This window comes from Pteropus alecto, unplaced genomic scaffold (genome assembly GCF_000325575.1).
Source record: "Pteropus alecto unplaced genomic scaffold, ASM32557v1 scaffold109, whole genome shotgun sequence".
Classification (NCBI taxonomy): Eukaryota; Metazoa; Chordata; class Mammalia; order Chiroptera; family Pteropodidae; genus Pteropus; species Pteropus alecto.
Window position 1 is genome coordinate 7,231,944 of NW_006494608.1, and position 14,606 is coordinate 7,246,549.

The 14,606-nt window shown below is 37.0% G+C and overlaps 1 protein-coding gene across 2 annotated transcripts in view; it reads right to left on the bottom strand.

The window, feature by feature from the left end:
• Positions 1 to 419: 419 nt before the first annotated feature.
• PIK3CG (phosphatidylinositol-4,5-bisphosphate 3-kinase catalytic subunit gamma) overlaps positions 420 to 14,606 on the bottom strand; it is a 30,275-nt gene continuing 16,088 nt past the window's right edge. Inside the window, exons 10-11 of one of the 2 annotated variants that reach the window (XM_006925367.1) lie at positions 14,049 to 14,206; positions 420 to 1,143 (exon numbers count right to left, since the gene is read on the bottom strand). In XM_006925367.1, the coding sequence (XP_006925429.1) occupies positions 865 to 1,143; positions 14,049 to 14,206 (437 nt within the window). In that variant the 3' untranslated portion in view covers positions 420 to 864. The remainder of the gene's footprint in view (positions 1,144 to 14,048; positions 14,207 to 14,606) is intronic. The other variant, XM_006925368.2, reaches the window with a different exon arrangement.

Here is a 14,606-nt window from a genome sequence, read left to right on the forward strand (position 1 = left end):
GGATAAAGAGTTGTAGGAGGGTGGCAATTGAGGAAGAAGGGAGGCAGGGGAGAAAAGGAGAGAGGAAAATATAAAGGCAAAAAAAAAAAATGAGTCCCTTTAGTTACTTTATTTCCATGCTGGAGAAGGCTGTAATAGTTGTATTTGATAATTCACTACGTGGTCAGAGTGAAGACAAATGGTCTCATCTCTATTTTTCCTATTCTTAATCTTGGAACCAGACCAACAGAGAAGAGATGGGGTACAAAGATTCAGATTTTCCATTTTGTGTTTGTGTGTCTCAGTTGTACACTGTAAAAGAACCTAATAGCAAAAGACACTGGAAAGACTAACTCTCTTTCTTTGCTTTTAGCACATCACTAACATCTGCAGACAACGAGGGGATGTTTGGAAATACCGTTTAAGGAATGAGACAAAGGTTACAATAATTACGTCTTTTTTCTGTAAAGAGCTTGATGAACAGAAGGATAACCAAAATTGAGAGTAAATCCAGATAAATATAGATGTCACCAATTATTTTAAAGAATTTCCAGAAGGACTCAATAAGATAGTCAAAACATCAGGTACAATGAGAAAGTGATTTATCTGTATAAACTTAGAAGATTTTCCAAAATCACTGAGACAAAAAAAACCAAAAACCAAAAACCAAAAAACAAAAAACCCTGCAAATAGGCCTACAACTAAATTAATCAATCAGACATGCCAATATTTTTCTCTAGTAAAGAGTTCAGCTAGGAAAAGAACTATATTTGTGAAGTGCCAGGTTTTATAAGATCCTATTACATTTGAAATGGAAAGTGAATGATTGACATGCTCGTTTAAAGTTTTGGAACACTACCTTGTCTTTAATTCTAGCCCAAAGTATTAGGCTGAATGTTTCTCTCCTTGTTTGATGCCAAGGACAAGATGTAGGAACCAATTAAATTGCACAGTCCATCCTTTGTCTCTGCAAACTTCAATCTGATCAAGAAAATACTTTTTAGCATCGTCCTCATTTTTCCCCACTGTTAGGGCATCCCGAATATATTCAATGTCTTCTTTGCTTGTTAACTGTGGCATTCCCGTCATCAGCATCATGGAAAACAGGATGATCAGTAGGTTTGTATGATGACGGAGGGCTAGATAAGCCTTAGCACAGATGTCCTGGATAAAGAAGAAAATGCTGTTACTGTTACAGTAACTCAGAAGGCTGGAGATGACTGGGTTGTATAGGAATTTACATGACATTAACTTTGTCTGTAAGAAGAAACCATCACAAACAAGGTAGGTCCCCTGCCTCAGATAAAAAGCTTCATGAGAACAGAAACTGCTTTTGTAATCTCTTAAGCACTTTAGTGTAGCTGTATATATCCAAGATGTGCTCAAGGAAAACTAATTGATACAGTTAAGTTTTGTCTTATTTCTTACTCTACCTTTTTACTTCAAGGAAATTGAGGGTAGAAATTTCTGTAGTCTCTGAAGAGGAATGAGTCAGTTTTTGAACACCATACTGGAATCAATAAACTTTATGTAAATATAAATAATTTTTTCTAAGATCTAATAGAATCCAAAGAAATGATAGGAACAGGGTATTTGAGATTTAGTGTTCATCTTTATTTTACAATTTGTCCTATTCTAAGAAAACAGATGAATTAGCTTTTCATCATCTAACTCTCAAAATTGTTGAATGAACTTTGGAATTTAAATCTAAATTCTGAATACTGAGTAAGAGAGAGGGCTTTAAAAAAATGCTATGGCTGGTGCCTTCTCCAAATTGGAGCAGATGATACAGGTGAGTTAAATCCACTTATTTAGCAACAGGCATGCTTATGCCATTTAAGTTGTTCCAAAGCATAGAATAAAATGTAAGTTTCCCAATTTTATACCATGAGAATAACCCAACCTTAAATACCATAACTTGGCAAAGATAGCATGACAAAGAACTCTGAAGTTAATAATTGCGGGAATAAATGTTTCAAATAAAATACTGAGTAAAATGTTAAAATAGTAACACACCACAGCTAAATAGTATTTATTCCAAAATTGCAAATTACTGTATTAAAATTCACTTTTGATTTTAATAAAAGTAACATGTAGCTTAATTTGTAACTAAAACGTAATGATGTGAAGAATTATCTGAAATTACTAGTTACAATCATTCTAAAGGAGTACAGGAAAAAGAAATGAAGTATAAAACCAGAAAAGTGAAGGTAAATTGTTAGCATTTACAAATGACTTGTTTTCTTGGAACACTAAAGGGGAAAAAAATTAAAATACCATTGTAACTAGTTTTTATTAAACTAGATTTTTATAAAATTAATAAATGATATGCTATAAATGGGAGCCACCAGTTAGAAAGTATAATGACAAGACAGATGCTGTCAATAATGGTAACAAAAACACCATGATTTCTGGGATAAATACATACATAAAACATGAAGAACCTATATTTAAAAACTATAAAAATTTACTGTGGCATATAAAAGAAAACTTGAACATGTAGAGCCAATAGCATGTACCACAGTGATGACTGCTTATTATAATGATGTAAATTCCTCCCGGATTAATCTATAAATACAATAAACTTTCAATAAAAGTTCTCATTAAACATTTAAACTCAGATATGGTTTTAATTTCATCTGGAATAATTAGGGCCTGAGAGAACATTTTGAAAATGTATAGTAACAAAAAACAGATATTTAACATATTGCAAAAGTGTAATATTTTAAACTGTGTAGAATAGTACCTATTCTTTTCCAAAAGAAGATAAGAAATTTAATGGAGCAGAATGGAGAGATATTTAAACATATTGTAAAAGTGTACTAGATATTTAAACATATTGTAAAAGTGTAATATTTTAAACTGTGTAGAACAGTACCTATTCTTTTCCAAAAAAGATAAGAAATTTTATAGAGCAGAATGGAAAGTTCAAAGACATATCTAAGCACACATTAAATAGAAAATATAATAAAGGTGACTTCTCAAATTAGTGGGGAAAGATCTGTTATTTGATAAATGAGGGTGGTACAACTGGCTCATCATTTGAGGGGAAAACAAAGTTTACCCCATGTGATAGACCAGAATAAATTCTAGAAGAATTAAAGATTTAAATGTAAAAAAGGAAAATGTTTAATCATTAAGTGGGAAAAGACCTTAGGAAGATGACTTCTAAAGTGGAATCCATGAGGAAAAAATGGAAAGATTATGGAAACTTCAAACTTTTGAGAAAAAAAAAACCCATAAAAATATTAAAAGAGGCAAATGACAAGAAGAAACATATTTGCAACATGACAGATCACTGCTTCATCCCAGACCCCGAATAGTTCTTACAAATCAATAAGAAAGAGAAAACTAGTTGGCTGGAAATATAGGCCAAGGATATAAATGAGAGTTCATACTATAAAAAATAAAAACAGATAAACATATGAAAACAAATGCAACCTTATAGTAACAACAACAACAACAAAAGTATCTTAAAATGAGAGGGAAACATTCATCTACCAAAAACGGCTTTTTAAAAAAAGTTTTCAACGATAATATTCAATATTCACTTTTCATAGACTGATGGTAGATGGGAATAGGTATAATTTTACTAACAAATAATTTGATAACTTGCATCAAAAGCTTTAAAATACTTATAAGTGTTATATAACTTAATCGTGGTGGTGGTTACATGACTGATGCACTTGTCAAAATTGAAAGACCTGTATACCTAAAAAGGCCCAATTCTGCTATATGTGAATAAACTTGGCTTTAAAAATGTCTATATCCCTTTGCCCAGAAAAGCTAGAGTTTACTTTTAAAAAAATTGGTAATTTTGCAGCAATTTATCTACAAAAATGTTAATTAGAACACCATTTAAAATTGTGGAAACTTGAAAGCAATCTAAATATCCCACAATCAGGGATTAATAAAAAGGGTTTATAAAGGTACCTACAATTTCATACTCTGTAACTACTAAGAATGATATTGTAGAAAAATATTTAGTAAGCATGTAAAAGTATTTGAGTTAAAAAGCAGGAATTGTTGCAGAAATGTTGCAAAAATCAGACCGGCAAGAAACCAAGCAGCACTCGGAGAATTGGAGAATTCAGGTTTTATACACTGGTGATCCCAGAGGAGCTAATGCTCTGAAGATCTGGGCCCCAAGCTCAGGGGCAACTTTGCTTTTATAGGGCTTAGTTGGCATGGGCCGATTGGTTAATTTGTCCTTAGATGGTTACAAAGTGAGGGAGTTGCTACGGGTTACAGGCAGTTACATTTGTTGTTTAGACAAAACAAGCGAAAGGGAAGATGAGTCTTTAGTTAATTTTGAGGTCACCCTGCCCCACAGTCTATGCGGCAAGCATATCTAAGGAAGTAGAACAAAGAGCTGATTATAAGGTTAGCCTTTTGAGTGAAAATTTCTCTTCAGTATGAAACAACAGATAGTATAATTCCATTTTGGTAAGTGAACAAAACATATTTAGATAGAACAAAGAATATAAGTTTATAGGCAAAAATGTTAATAGTGATTTTTCATTTTGCTTTTAGATTCTCTTCTGTGTCATTTGCATGTGGCAGAGTAACTACAATGATAATGATGGTCCTGCTTGTGTCATTCTGTATGTCAAGGCTAGACTGTGCATGCATGGCCCTGTCCAAGGACAAAAACCCATGGACTATTCTGGCATTTTAAAAGTGAGATTACATATATATATATTGTCTGGTATAGGAGACGGCACATAGCAAGGATTTAATAAATGTTAGTCCTCTTCCTTCTCTACCTGGAGGGTTGATCAACCCCATGGGAAACTCCACGGGAGACTCCACGGACCCAGAAGACTGTATGAGCTGTTCCTGCTGCAGCCCAGACATCACTTGTCCCCTGGAAGTGGCCTCAGTGCATTAGTGCTCTTGCATTCTTAATGATTCCACTTATGTCCGGAAATAATTTTCTTTTGCTCATTCATAGGACCCACCAAGGTCTCTCTTATTTTTTGCTAATTACACAGGCTAAGGGCAGACTTCACCCCAGGCGACAGTCTCATTAATTTGCCAACTTGCACAATTTTCACAAAGGCATAGATGCCTTTTGCTTTAAAATTAGATTACATTCTAATTTTTAATTATTTTCTATCATTCTGTACACTGGGCCTCCAGGCAACTCCCCTACTTTCTAAGCCCATTGTGTAGTCAAATTCTTTAATAGAAAATTTTTGAGGAGGAAAATCAATTTGGAGCCGAGTTGTTATGACACTGATCCACAGGTGATCAGTAAGTATTCCTTAAGTGGCAACACAGTGATTCAGCCACCAATTACTGTAGTTCATAAAGAGACATTAAAGGAAAGGAACTGTCCCATTTCTCTTGAAGATCATCTTACCTATATAAGGAATTTCTTCTGGATTGAATTTATTCGGTTAGTTCTGATTTTCATATACAGAGTCACTTCTATGAGAAAGAAATTTCTTCTCCACATTTAACTGCATGCCCCATATTTGTCAGACACAATGTCTAAATTCTGACTGGCTGTGCAGACTTAGAGACTTGGGGCAGATTTCATTATCTTTTGCTTAAAGGTAGTATGGAGCAGTGGTTAAAAGCATAGAGTCACACTTCACTGCCTGGATTCAAAGCTTGGCTTTATTCAAGCTATTTGTCACCTCAGAAGTTACTTAACTTCTCTGGACCTCAGTTTCCTCATCTGTAGCATAAGAATAACAATACCCATTTCATAGGGTTGTGGTGAGCTTTAAGTGCTATGTAAGTGGTTGCCTGTTATTATTAATAGTGTGAGAAGTTTCATTATTGAACACATGCTTCTCAACTCTGAGGTCACCCTCTCATCGAGGCCACCTGTCCAAAATGTCTCTTCCGACAGTAAAGACCTAAGTGGCAAGGTGGGCTGGGGTGGGAGATAAGCCTCCCTCCAACCAGCGTCAAGGGGGACGGTTGTCTTCACATTGGCCCATGGAGGCACGTGGGAAGGTGGTAGTGCACAGCATGCTGGCTGCATCTACAGGTGGCTCTCTTGTTATAAGAGAGTGAGTACTTGCTCCTCCCACTCAAGCCCCAGAGGTTTCCTTTCTGCCATTTGTACTCAGCCATAGGATCTGTGAGAGTGTCCTGACCATGCTGCCTCAGCCCAGAGGCCTGTGGTTTGAGGGACTGTGAGGATGTGGCTTGCAGAGCTTAGGGGAAAACACAGAACACAGAAGTTACTGGCTGTAGCAACAGAATTTTCCCTTCTGACAGGGCTGCCCAACAATGACTTCAACATCCTCATTCTGTTCTTCTCAGCTGCCCGTTGAAGGCTTTCTATTACTGAGAAGAGAAGAAAGGATAACGGGACAATCTGACTTCAGGGGCTTGGTTTAATGTACTTGGTATGAATGTGGGGAACACTGTGGTATTGTTAATGTCATTAGCTGGAACACTATCTTTAGTAGCTAATAAATAGATTGAGCCTCCCTAGTACATCTGCTCTTAATTTCATAGTTGATTCAAATGCCTTAATTATAGCATCTAATACTAAAGGAACCAATTGCTTTTACAAAGCTGCACTCCCATAATTCTTGAGAATGAGGGAATTCGTTACCATTTCAGGTTCAAAACATTGACTTGATTAACTAGCCCAACTTATCAGTTCACTAAAGTGAAAAGAAACTACCTTCTATGCACAATCTACTAATTTCTTAATCACCAATGAGCTGTGGCTGCTTTAGACTGTCCAAGGTTATGTAGAATAAATCTACTTCTTCTTCAAACTAAACTCCTCTATTCTCATCTGGAAATAAAGTGGAAGTGAAATATTACTGTACATAATGCACAAAAATGAGGAAGTAATCTCAGGATCATAAAACAGAAACTCCCGGAAAAGAATTTAGAGCTGAGAGAAGACAGAAGAAAAACTCACAAATATTCATTAACGAAATGTTCTCACCCACTTTTCCTAAATAGTCATGTTGCCTCTGTCTGATAGAGGAAAGAGAGAATGGAGAAAATAATATTTCAATCAAAGATAGAGTATTTTATTTTTATTTATTTTTTAAATAAAAATCAATGAATTGGCTAAGCAATGTATTTAGAAGTTATTTTGGCAAAACAAAGAAGGTCATTGACTAGCAGACCTAATAATGCAGGAAGACATTCTCGTTGGTAAATCTGAAAGAAAAGTGCGTCCAATACTTGACCATGCATTTGCTGATTGTGAATTAGAGCTCTTATCTTCAAGGACTTCTTAAAAATGATTCTCAGACTAGCTCTGTCTACCATTATAAAACTAAAGGTTAGAATTAAACTGTTCCACTTTAGTCAAATATTCTAAACAGACTAGACTGTGTGTGTGTGTGTGTGTGTGTGTGTATTTATTCCAAAAAGAATTGAGGGTGGATTATTTGGATACGCAAAAGTCAAAATAACACTAGTTAGAAGTGGGTAGAAAAAGGAAACGATCTGCTATAAGTTTGGGAAAGAGACTAATCTTATATATGGAAAAAACCCTATAAACTTGCAATAGGTGCTCTTCAAATATATCTGTAGCCAAAAGGAAAATCGAATGCATTACTTCATCCAATGTTCAGAATATTTAAAAAAAAAACAAAAACTATTTAGGAGAAACACAGCTTTTCTAGAGACCGAGGACTGATAGAAATTTTGCAAGAGGATCTTTATGCGAGTACACTTTGTAACATGATGAATACTGTCCCCGATAATATTCTTATGGTAGACAACAATTCTCTAAAATAAAGTAAACATTGAGAGGATGATGCCAGTTGGAAGGTTATTCTTGATAAATGTTTAAAAGTAACAGGAGTCTAAAATCTTAGGCACTGTAGTGACTCAGTCTAAAATCTGAGTGACACTGTAGGCTGGTGGATTAACACATAAATTCAATCCAAGGCCATCTTTGAGTTTTTTATCCTTATCTTTACAGAGAAGTGATAAAATCTGGCAAGCTTTTCCAAGTCCTAACAATTGTACAACCCTAGGCAAGTCTGTATCTGGGGAAGATGTCACACTAACATATTTGAACTCTTACAAATGACTGATGTTGACCCCTTCTCTGAGCACACCTTCTGGTGGGTAGCACAGACAGAGTGAAATACTGAGTCTCAGTCCTGGATGGAGGAGGCTAAGCTTGACCTTGTTAGTGGGCCAGCATGCAAATCTCAAGAGCAATTTCTTTTTCAACTCATGTTATGGGCAATTTGACATAAACTCGTTATCTCCCTGTTGACCTGTAGTAGGCTGTTATTACAGGAATTCGTGATTAATCGATTGAGTTCTCTACCCGGCGAATCCAGCCTATGCTTCAAATTGAATCCACATTTCTTTTCTTGACTCAAATTCCATGACACACTCTCATGTATACCTATGTTCCACCCATACCGACAACTCTACTTTTGTCCTTGAATACTGGTACTAAATACTAATTTCATGCCCTTGCTCATGTTATTTTTCTGCCTGGATGTTTATTCCCCTCTCCGCATCTGCCTGGCAAAATGAAATTGAACTTAGTCCTTAAGGACCTGATGTAAATGCTCCCTTAGCTCCACAGACCTTTTCTATTCTCTAGGATTTAATTGCTTCTTCTGCAAACTATTGTTGAAATCCTTAGTACAAAGGTGAAGTGTATGAATCTCTTCTGCTGTGCCTCTTCTCTGTGTCACCTGTGCCCAGCACAGTGTCTGGTACTGTAGATAATGTGCAGAATGCTTAAAGTGTAGAAGCCAAGTTCAGTGTTGGGCAGGATTCATTGCTTTGAAATCAGGATGAATTAGGGACAATCATATTTGAAGGGGATTAAACTGTAAAAGCATCTTACCTTGCCAAGGGCAATACTTAAATCTTCTTTGTGCCTGGCACAGTACTTGAAGTTTAGTAGGTATTTAATGTGTGCATTGAATAAGTGTGCCATCTTGGATATGGAAGAACAGGGCCTGGTGACTACCAGAGGATGGAACAGGCTGAGACAACTATAGGTGTAGAAAAGTGCATGGATAACTGCACAGGGAAGGGGAATCAGAAGATAGGAATGTAGAAGAACACTATCAGATGGTAAGGTCTCTGCTCCAGTGGTCCCAAGGCTAGGCTTAGGTAGGGAGAGTACTTGAGTCTCCAGCAAGACGATGACAGGAGGAGCAGGGCCTCAGTGCTAGAAGCAAGCAAGGCCCTGGTGGAGGAAGTATTTAAGATAACCTAGGGTTCAAGATGAGAGCTAGATGACAGCAGATAGATTTTAAATAAAAGTTCCTAAAAACCCGAGTCAAGACTCTGCATAGAGGCTGAGCCTGCAGATTGAGGGGCCTGGATATGCACTTGCATGGGAACAACACTGCCAGGAGTGGAAACCCAGCAGGGCCTGATAAAACTAGATTAAATTAACCTAGCATACACAATGAATGGGTCTCAGGCTTCTCTTCTATAAATGCTTCTTAAGAGTGACATCTAGGGGCAAGTGTGCCTTTTCAGTACAGTCATCGAACTGCCTGCTTTGCATAGAGGTGCATGTGAAGAAGCTATTTGGCTCCCCTGACTTCTTCAGCTTTATCTGAAACACACTTCCTTAGTGTCTACTCCATGCAAAGTACATCTTCAAAATGCTTGTTTATATAAGGCCAAATTATTCATGCTCCTTGAAAACGATCCTATAGGTCTACATCATGTGTCCTATTCTCTTGGCACAAACTACTGCTCTGACTGGAAAAAAAATATGTAATGTTTATGTCAGTAAGGAAATCTTCACAAAAGTGTGAATATGTACCATATGACACATATTTATATTATTTAATAAAATATTAGATTTCATAATTAGCTTTACTTCCTTTTCTGTGTATGTATATTTATCCAGCATCTTGAAGGCTTATTGATGTCCTTGTGATGGTAGTTTGTCAATCTGTGCCTGAGTTACTACTTTATAAACTAATGGACTACAATGTATTATGGGGAAGGAAGAAACCTAAGACATTACCTAGTCTCATCCACCTCGTACAGATGCAGGCATTGCCCCTCCACCATTCTCTCCTTCACTCCACAAGTACCTACTGAGTGCTTACTATGTCTCAGGCCCTATATGAAGGATTCAGGTCAGACGTGGCCCCGTTGCAGACTTTACTCTGGGAAGGGAGGGACAAACAGTAGACTAGTACAAATAATTATGTATTGTGATAGCTGCTGTGACAGCAACACACAGGGGACTGTGGCAAAGAATAACACGAGGGACTTAATTTAGAAGACTGCTCTGAGGAATGACATTTAAGCTGAGACCTAAAGGGCAGTGAAGGGTGTTCCAGGGGGAAGACCTGAGTGGTGGAACAGCTGGAATGGGGGAAGTGGGGAGGAAGGCCCCTGTCACCTGAGTGACAGAACATAAGGAGCGTGCCATGGGGTAAGGCTGGAGGAAGGCAGAGGCTCCGTGGCACAGGGCCCTGTAGGGCAAGATTAGATATCTAGAGTTTATTCCAAGTGAGATGAGAAGCCACTGAATGTTTAAAGTAAGGGAGTAATATTGTATCTATTTCTTAAGTTCAATTTTTAACCAAGTTCTGATTAATTTAGAACCTTTTAAAACACCAAATACTTAATAGAATGAAAGACAAACACTAGAATGTTGACTGTTATTTTTGGAAGGTAGGATAATGGGTTTTTTTTTTTTATCCTCCTGAGAGTTTAAACACTATTTTGGCTTTTTTTTTTTTTTTTAAAGAAGCATTTAATAATTTTAAAATTAGTAAAAAATCCACATTCTTATATAAAAAGAATGAGAAACCAGGTTTTATTTGCCAATGATATAAATGTATTTGTATGCAATATGTGCTCTATAACTATTCTATGAAATTTAAAACAAAGTGGTTCTAAAATAAATTACCAGTGGGAAAAACATTGTTTTCTTTTTTTATCTCTTCAGTAAGGGGAAGATTTTCCTAAGGAAAATTTGTTTATCATAATTGTCGTCATTGAACTATCTGTTTAGTATCCTGCGTGTAAGTAGGGTGCTGCTCCAAAGGCCAACAGACATTCCTGGGTTCAAACAGTAGGTCTTGGTTTTGTGTCTTTTTGTCTGACTTTAGTTCATTCCTGAACTCTCCTCTATTCTAGAAATAATTTATAAATATGGTCCTAGGCTAAACTAGCTACATTGGAAATAAAAGAGAGGTGAAACAAAGGAGCACTTCCGTTCCCTGACTTCCATCCTCTGGCCACTCGCTAGGGATATTTTTTAAGTCTTTGTGGAGAAAGCTCACCTCATCCTTAATGAAAAGTGGGTCAAATTTTTCCACTCTTTCTAACAGGTTATTCAAATGTGCTGCATGCATTAATTAACCATATCAGTTCAAAATTAGTGATGCACTGGAAATGAGGACACCTTTAATTCAAAATGTAAATATATACATTTCTCAGCTTCCTTAAAAGTGGCAGCTTTCTTATATAAGATACAGAGATGCTATTTAGAGAATTTAGAAATATGCTCCCTGAGCTTGAAGGACTTCATCTCAAAAAGGGAACATAAAATTAAGAAACAAAAAATTTTCTGAAAGGCTTAGTAGTATGTAAAAAAAAATTGTTATGGGATCTGAGTTAAACCATGAAAAAACTTGCTACTCATCTTTGTCAAGCTGGAAACTTTAGAAATTCTGCATATGTATAACTGTACACATACATGCATATGTGTTCAGCGTTTTTCTTGTTTTGAGTGAGGAGGGTGAAGACAAGTGCAGAGAGGAGGAGCAGACAAGGGGGCAGGCAGAGCTTGGACCCCCACTTGCTCTTTAACCAAATCAATGCCACTTTTTCGTGCTTTATGTATTGCACTTCTGCTTGAGATGTCATTTCAGAAAGTGCTTCTCAACTTAAAAGTTTTCAAAGTGCGAAGACCAGCTATGATGTATACAACAATGGACAATACCTTTCATTGAGTGTCTGCTATGGTCTAAGCACTGGACTAAGCATTCTATAGTTTTCATTTAAATAATGCCCCAAAAAGCCACATGAGGTGGGTCTTAGTATTCCTACCTCAGATGAGGAAACTGAGGTTCTGAAAAGATTAATAATTTGTATCACATACACAGTTATTAAGTAGCAGGGACAGGATTTGGACTCAAGTTTGTCTATTCCAAAGCCCATCGTTTGAACCACAATGCCATGCTGGATCTGTGTTTAAGACTCAAAGTGCATATATTCACAGGCACTTAAATAGAATGCCAATACTCCAAAATGTAAATCTCTTTACATAAATACAATAAAATTTATGAACGTGTGTTTTCAGTGGAGTACACTGCCTAGATGTCACTTAAATGAGAAGTTTTAATGGCTTAAGAAATAAGTATTGCTCACAAAGGATGGAGAAATGCTCCCAGACTGAGAGGATGGCTTGTACAAAGGCTCCTTGCAAAGCTTTTTGCTGTGAGTGGAAGCTGCCTAGAAGAGAAGCAACCTCTCCTTGGCCTCCCCAACACCCCGAATCTTTTCATTAAAGAATATTTTGAAAATCGAAACAAAAACAAAGAAGACTAAAGAAAAAGTATCTTGGGATTTGGGGGTGACATGGGCACAATGGGGTTTATGAAAATGTTGTCAGCAACAGGACAGTCATTCTGGGGAAAATCACTAGCAAAAAGGAAGAGAACATATATACAGAAAGAAGGAGAGACAGTGATGTCAAGTTCCTTGTGTCTGTCTGATTCTTTAAACGGCACTATTGCTGCTATGTTTGTTCAAAGCCAGTCAGATAAATCCTATGTCCAGGAGAGGAGAATTGAGTGTTTTCTCCTTTTAAATGGTAAAATTCTTCCAGGTGTATGTGTGTTTCTTTTCTAGGAAGTTGTCAAAACATGTGATTTTTAACTTTAAAGAAAAACAGGACTGAAATGTGTCAAATCTCTAGAAATAGTCTGACATCTAGTTGAGTTTACGCAGAAAAACACACACTAAAAATCCTAAGGCTATCTGGCCACAGAAATCTCAGTTTCTCTGACAACACTCCTGAAACTGTGGGAGGGTTAAGTCCTGTAATCACCAAAGCGAAAATCAGCCAGGAGCGCAAACAAGAAGAGACAGGTTTCAAAACAATACATTCTAGTTCTCGTTCCACTGAACTTCAGACCTATGTCATTTTCCTAGGACATGGGGACTCAACATGGGACTTAAGAAGAGACTTGGGAATAAGACTTGTTCCTGAAATGCTGACTGCAAATCAAACCATATTTTAAGAAGAACTAAGGGAGGGGCTGTTTAATGGGAACCCAAGGCAAATGGACATATGAAGTGATCCCTCGTTGCCTCTACCAGTCTGTTTTGTATTAGTATGGCTATACAATCGGTATATTACAGTAGTAATTACAACTTCTCTGAGTTACGTTCATTCAAGGTTATTAAATTTGCAAGTGTGAAAATTTTACTTCTTGGGTATTTGAAATATTTGATAGTCAAAAGTGGATGTAGATCAGGAAGGAATGAAAAAGAGGTAGAATGTGAATGGTCCCAGGAAGCTGGGCAGACCAACATAGGAGCTTGTTTATGGATAAGCAGGACAAGCCAGAGCTCTTTGTAGAATCCGTAGTCAAGCTGACAAGAGTTCAAATGAGAAAGGGGACTATTTTTTATAAAAATGAGACAAGCACACAGTGGTGCAAAAAGAATTCCTCTGTTAGTAATTTGATAAATACATACCTGTAGCAAAAATCAAGAGATGTTCACAATCATTTTAGTCCTGAAAAATATATGTGTAATTTGGATCCTCTAGGCAATGTCTTGGATAGATAAATACTCAAAGGCTAAATCTGCTTGCTGGGCACTCTTTCTTAAAGCCCCCTTTCCATCACCAGTGTCATCCTGATGTTCTAGATGTGCCAGTACCACTGATTGAAGAATGTGTTTACTTGCTCTTTGGTTTTAGGTGGGAGTATTACTGAAAAGTGTCATTTTAGGGAAGGAATGGAGGCGAGGGGAGAAGGTGAGGGTGATCATGCAAGAAGCGGGTGAGCAGACGTGAGAGAAACCTCAAAGTGGAGTGAGAGAAGAGCTGTGAGCTGCAGGCACCATCTGGTTGGTGTTCACAGTAGGAGATCAAGAGAAAGGCCAATTACCTGAAATTTCTGGAAGTGTAGGCTTGACTTCTTTCCAGAAGTTCCCATCACAAACAGGAAGTCTGGAGTTAGCACAAATGGCACTCTCTCTTTATTAATGCCCAGGAAACTTTTGTAATTGCCAAGAATGTGCCCAAAGTCTATATGAAATAGATTTCCTTAAAAGAAGAAAATGTCTGGCATTATTACACTGGCATAAGTGCTTGTCACAACACTGTTTATTTCTTGAAACATGTTTTAAGTTGCCAGAAAATGAGCTATCTTGGGTGAGAGAGCTATTTTTACACTGTTTTACCAGCTTGTGTTATTTTTTGTCTTAGCAGGTGTGTGTAGTAGTAGCCACAAAGTACTCTTTGAACTAAGTGTGTTTTTTTATATCCTTCCGGTGTTCTTTAAATGACAGCCAAATACCATTAAAAAAATTCTCGTCTCAGAATTAGCCTTAGAAATATAAATCAAAACTCTCTGGCTTATATGTCATCACTGTGCCCAAGACTCTCTAATGCCCTATGTATAACTCAAAAGAGACTGATGTTTCACTCTGCTTGGGGGAGGGGC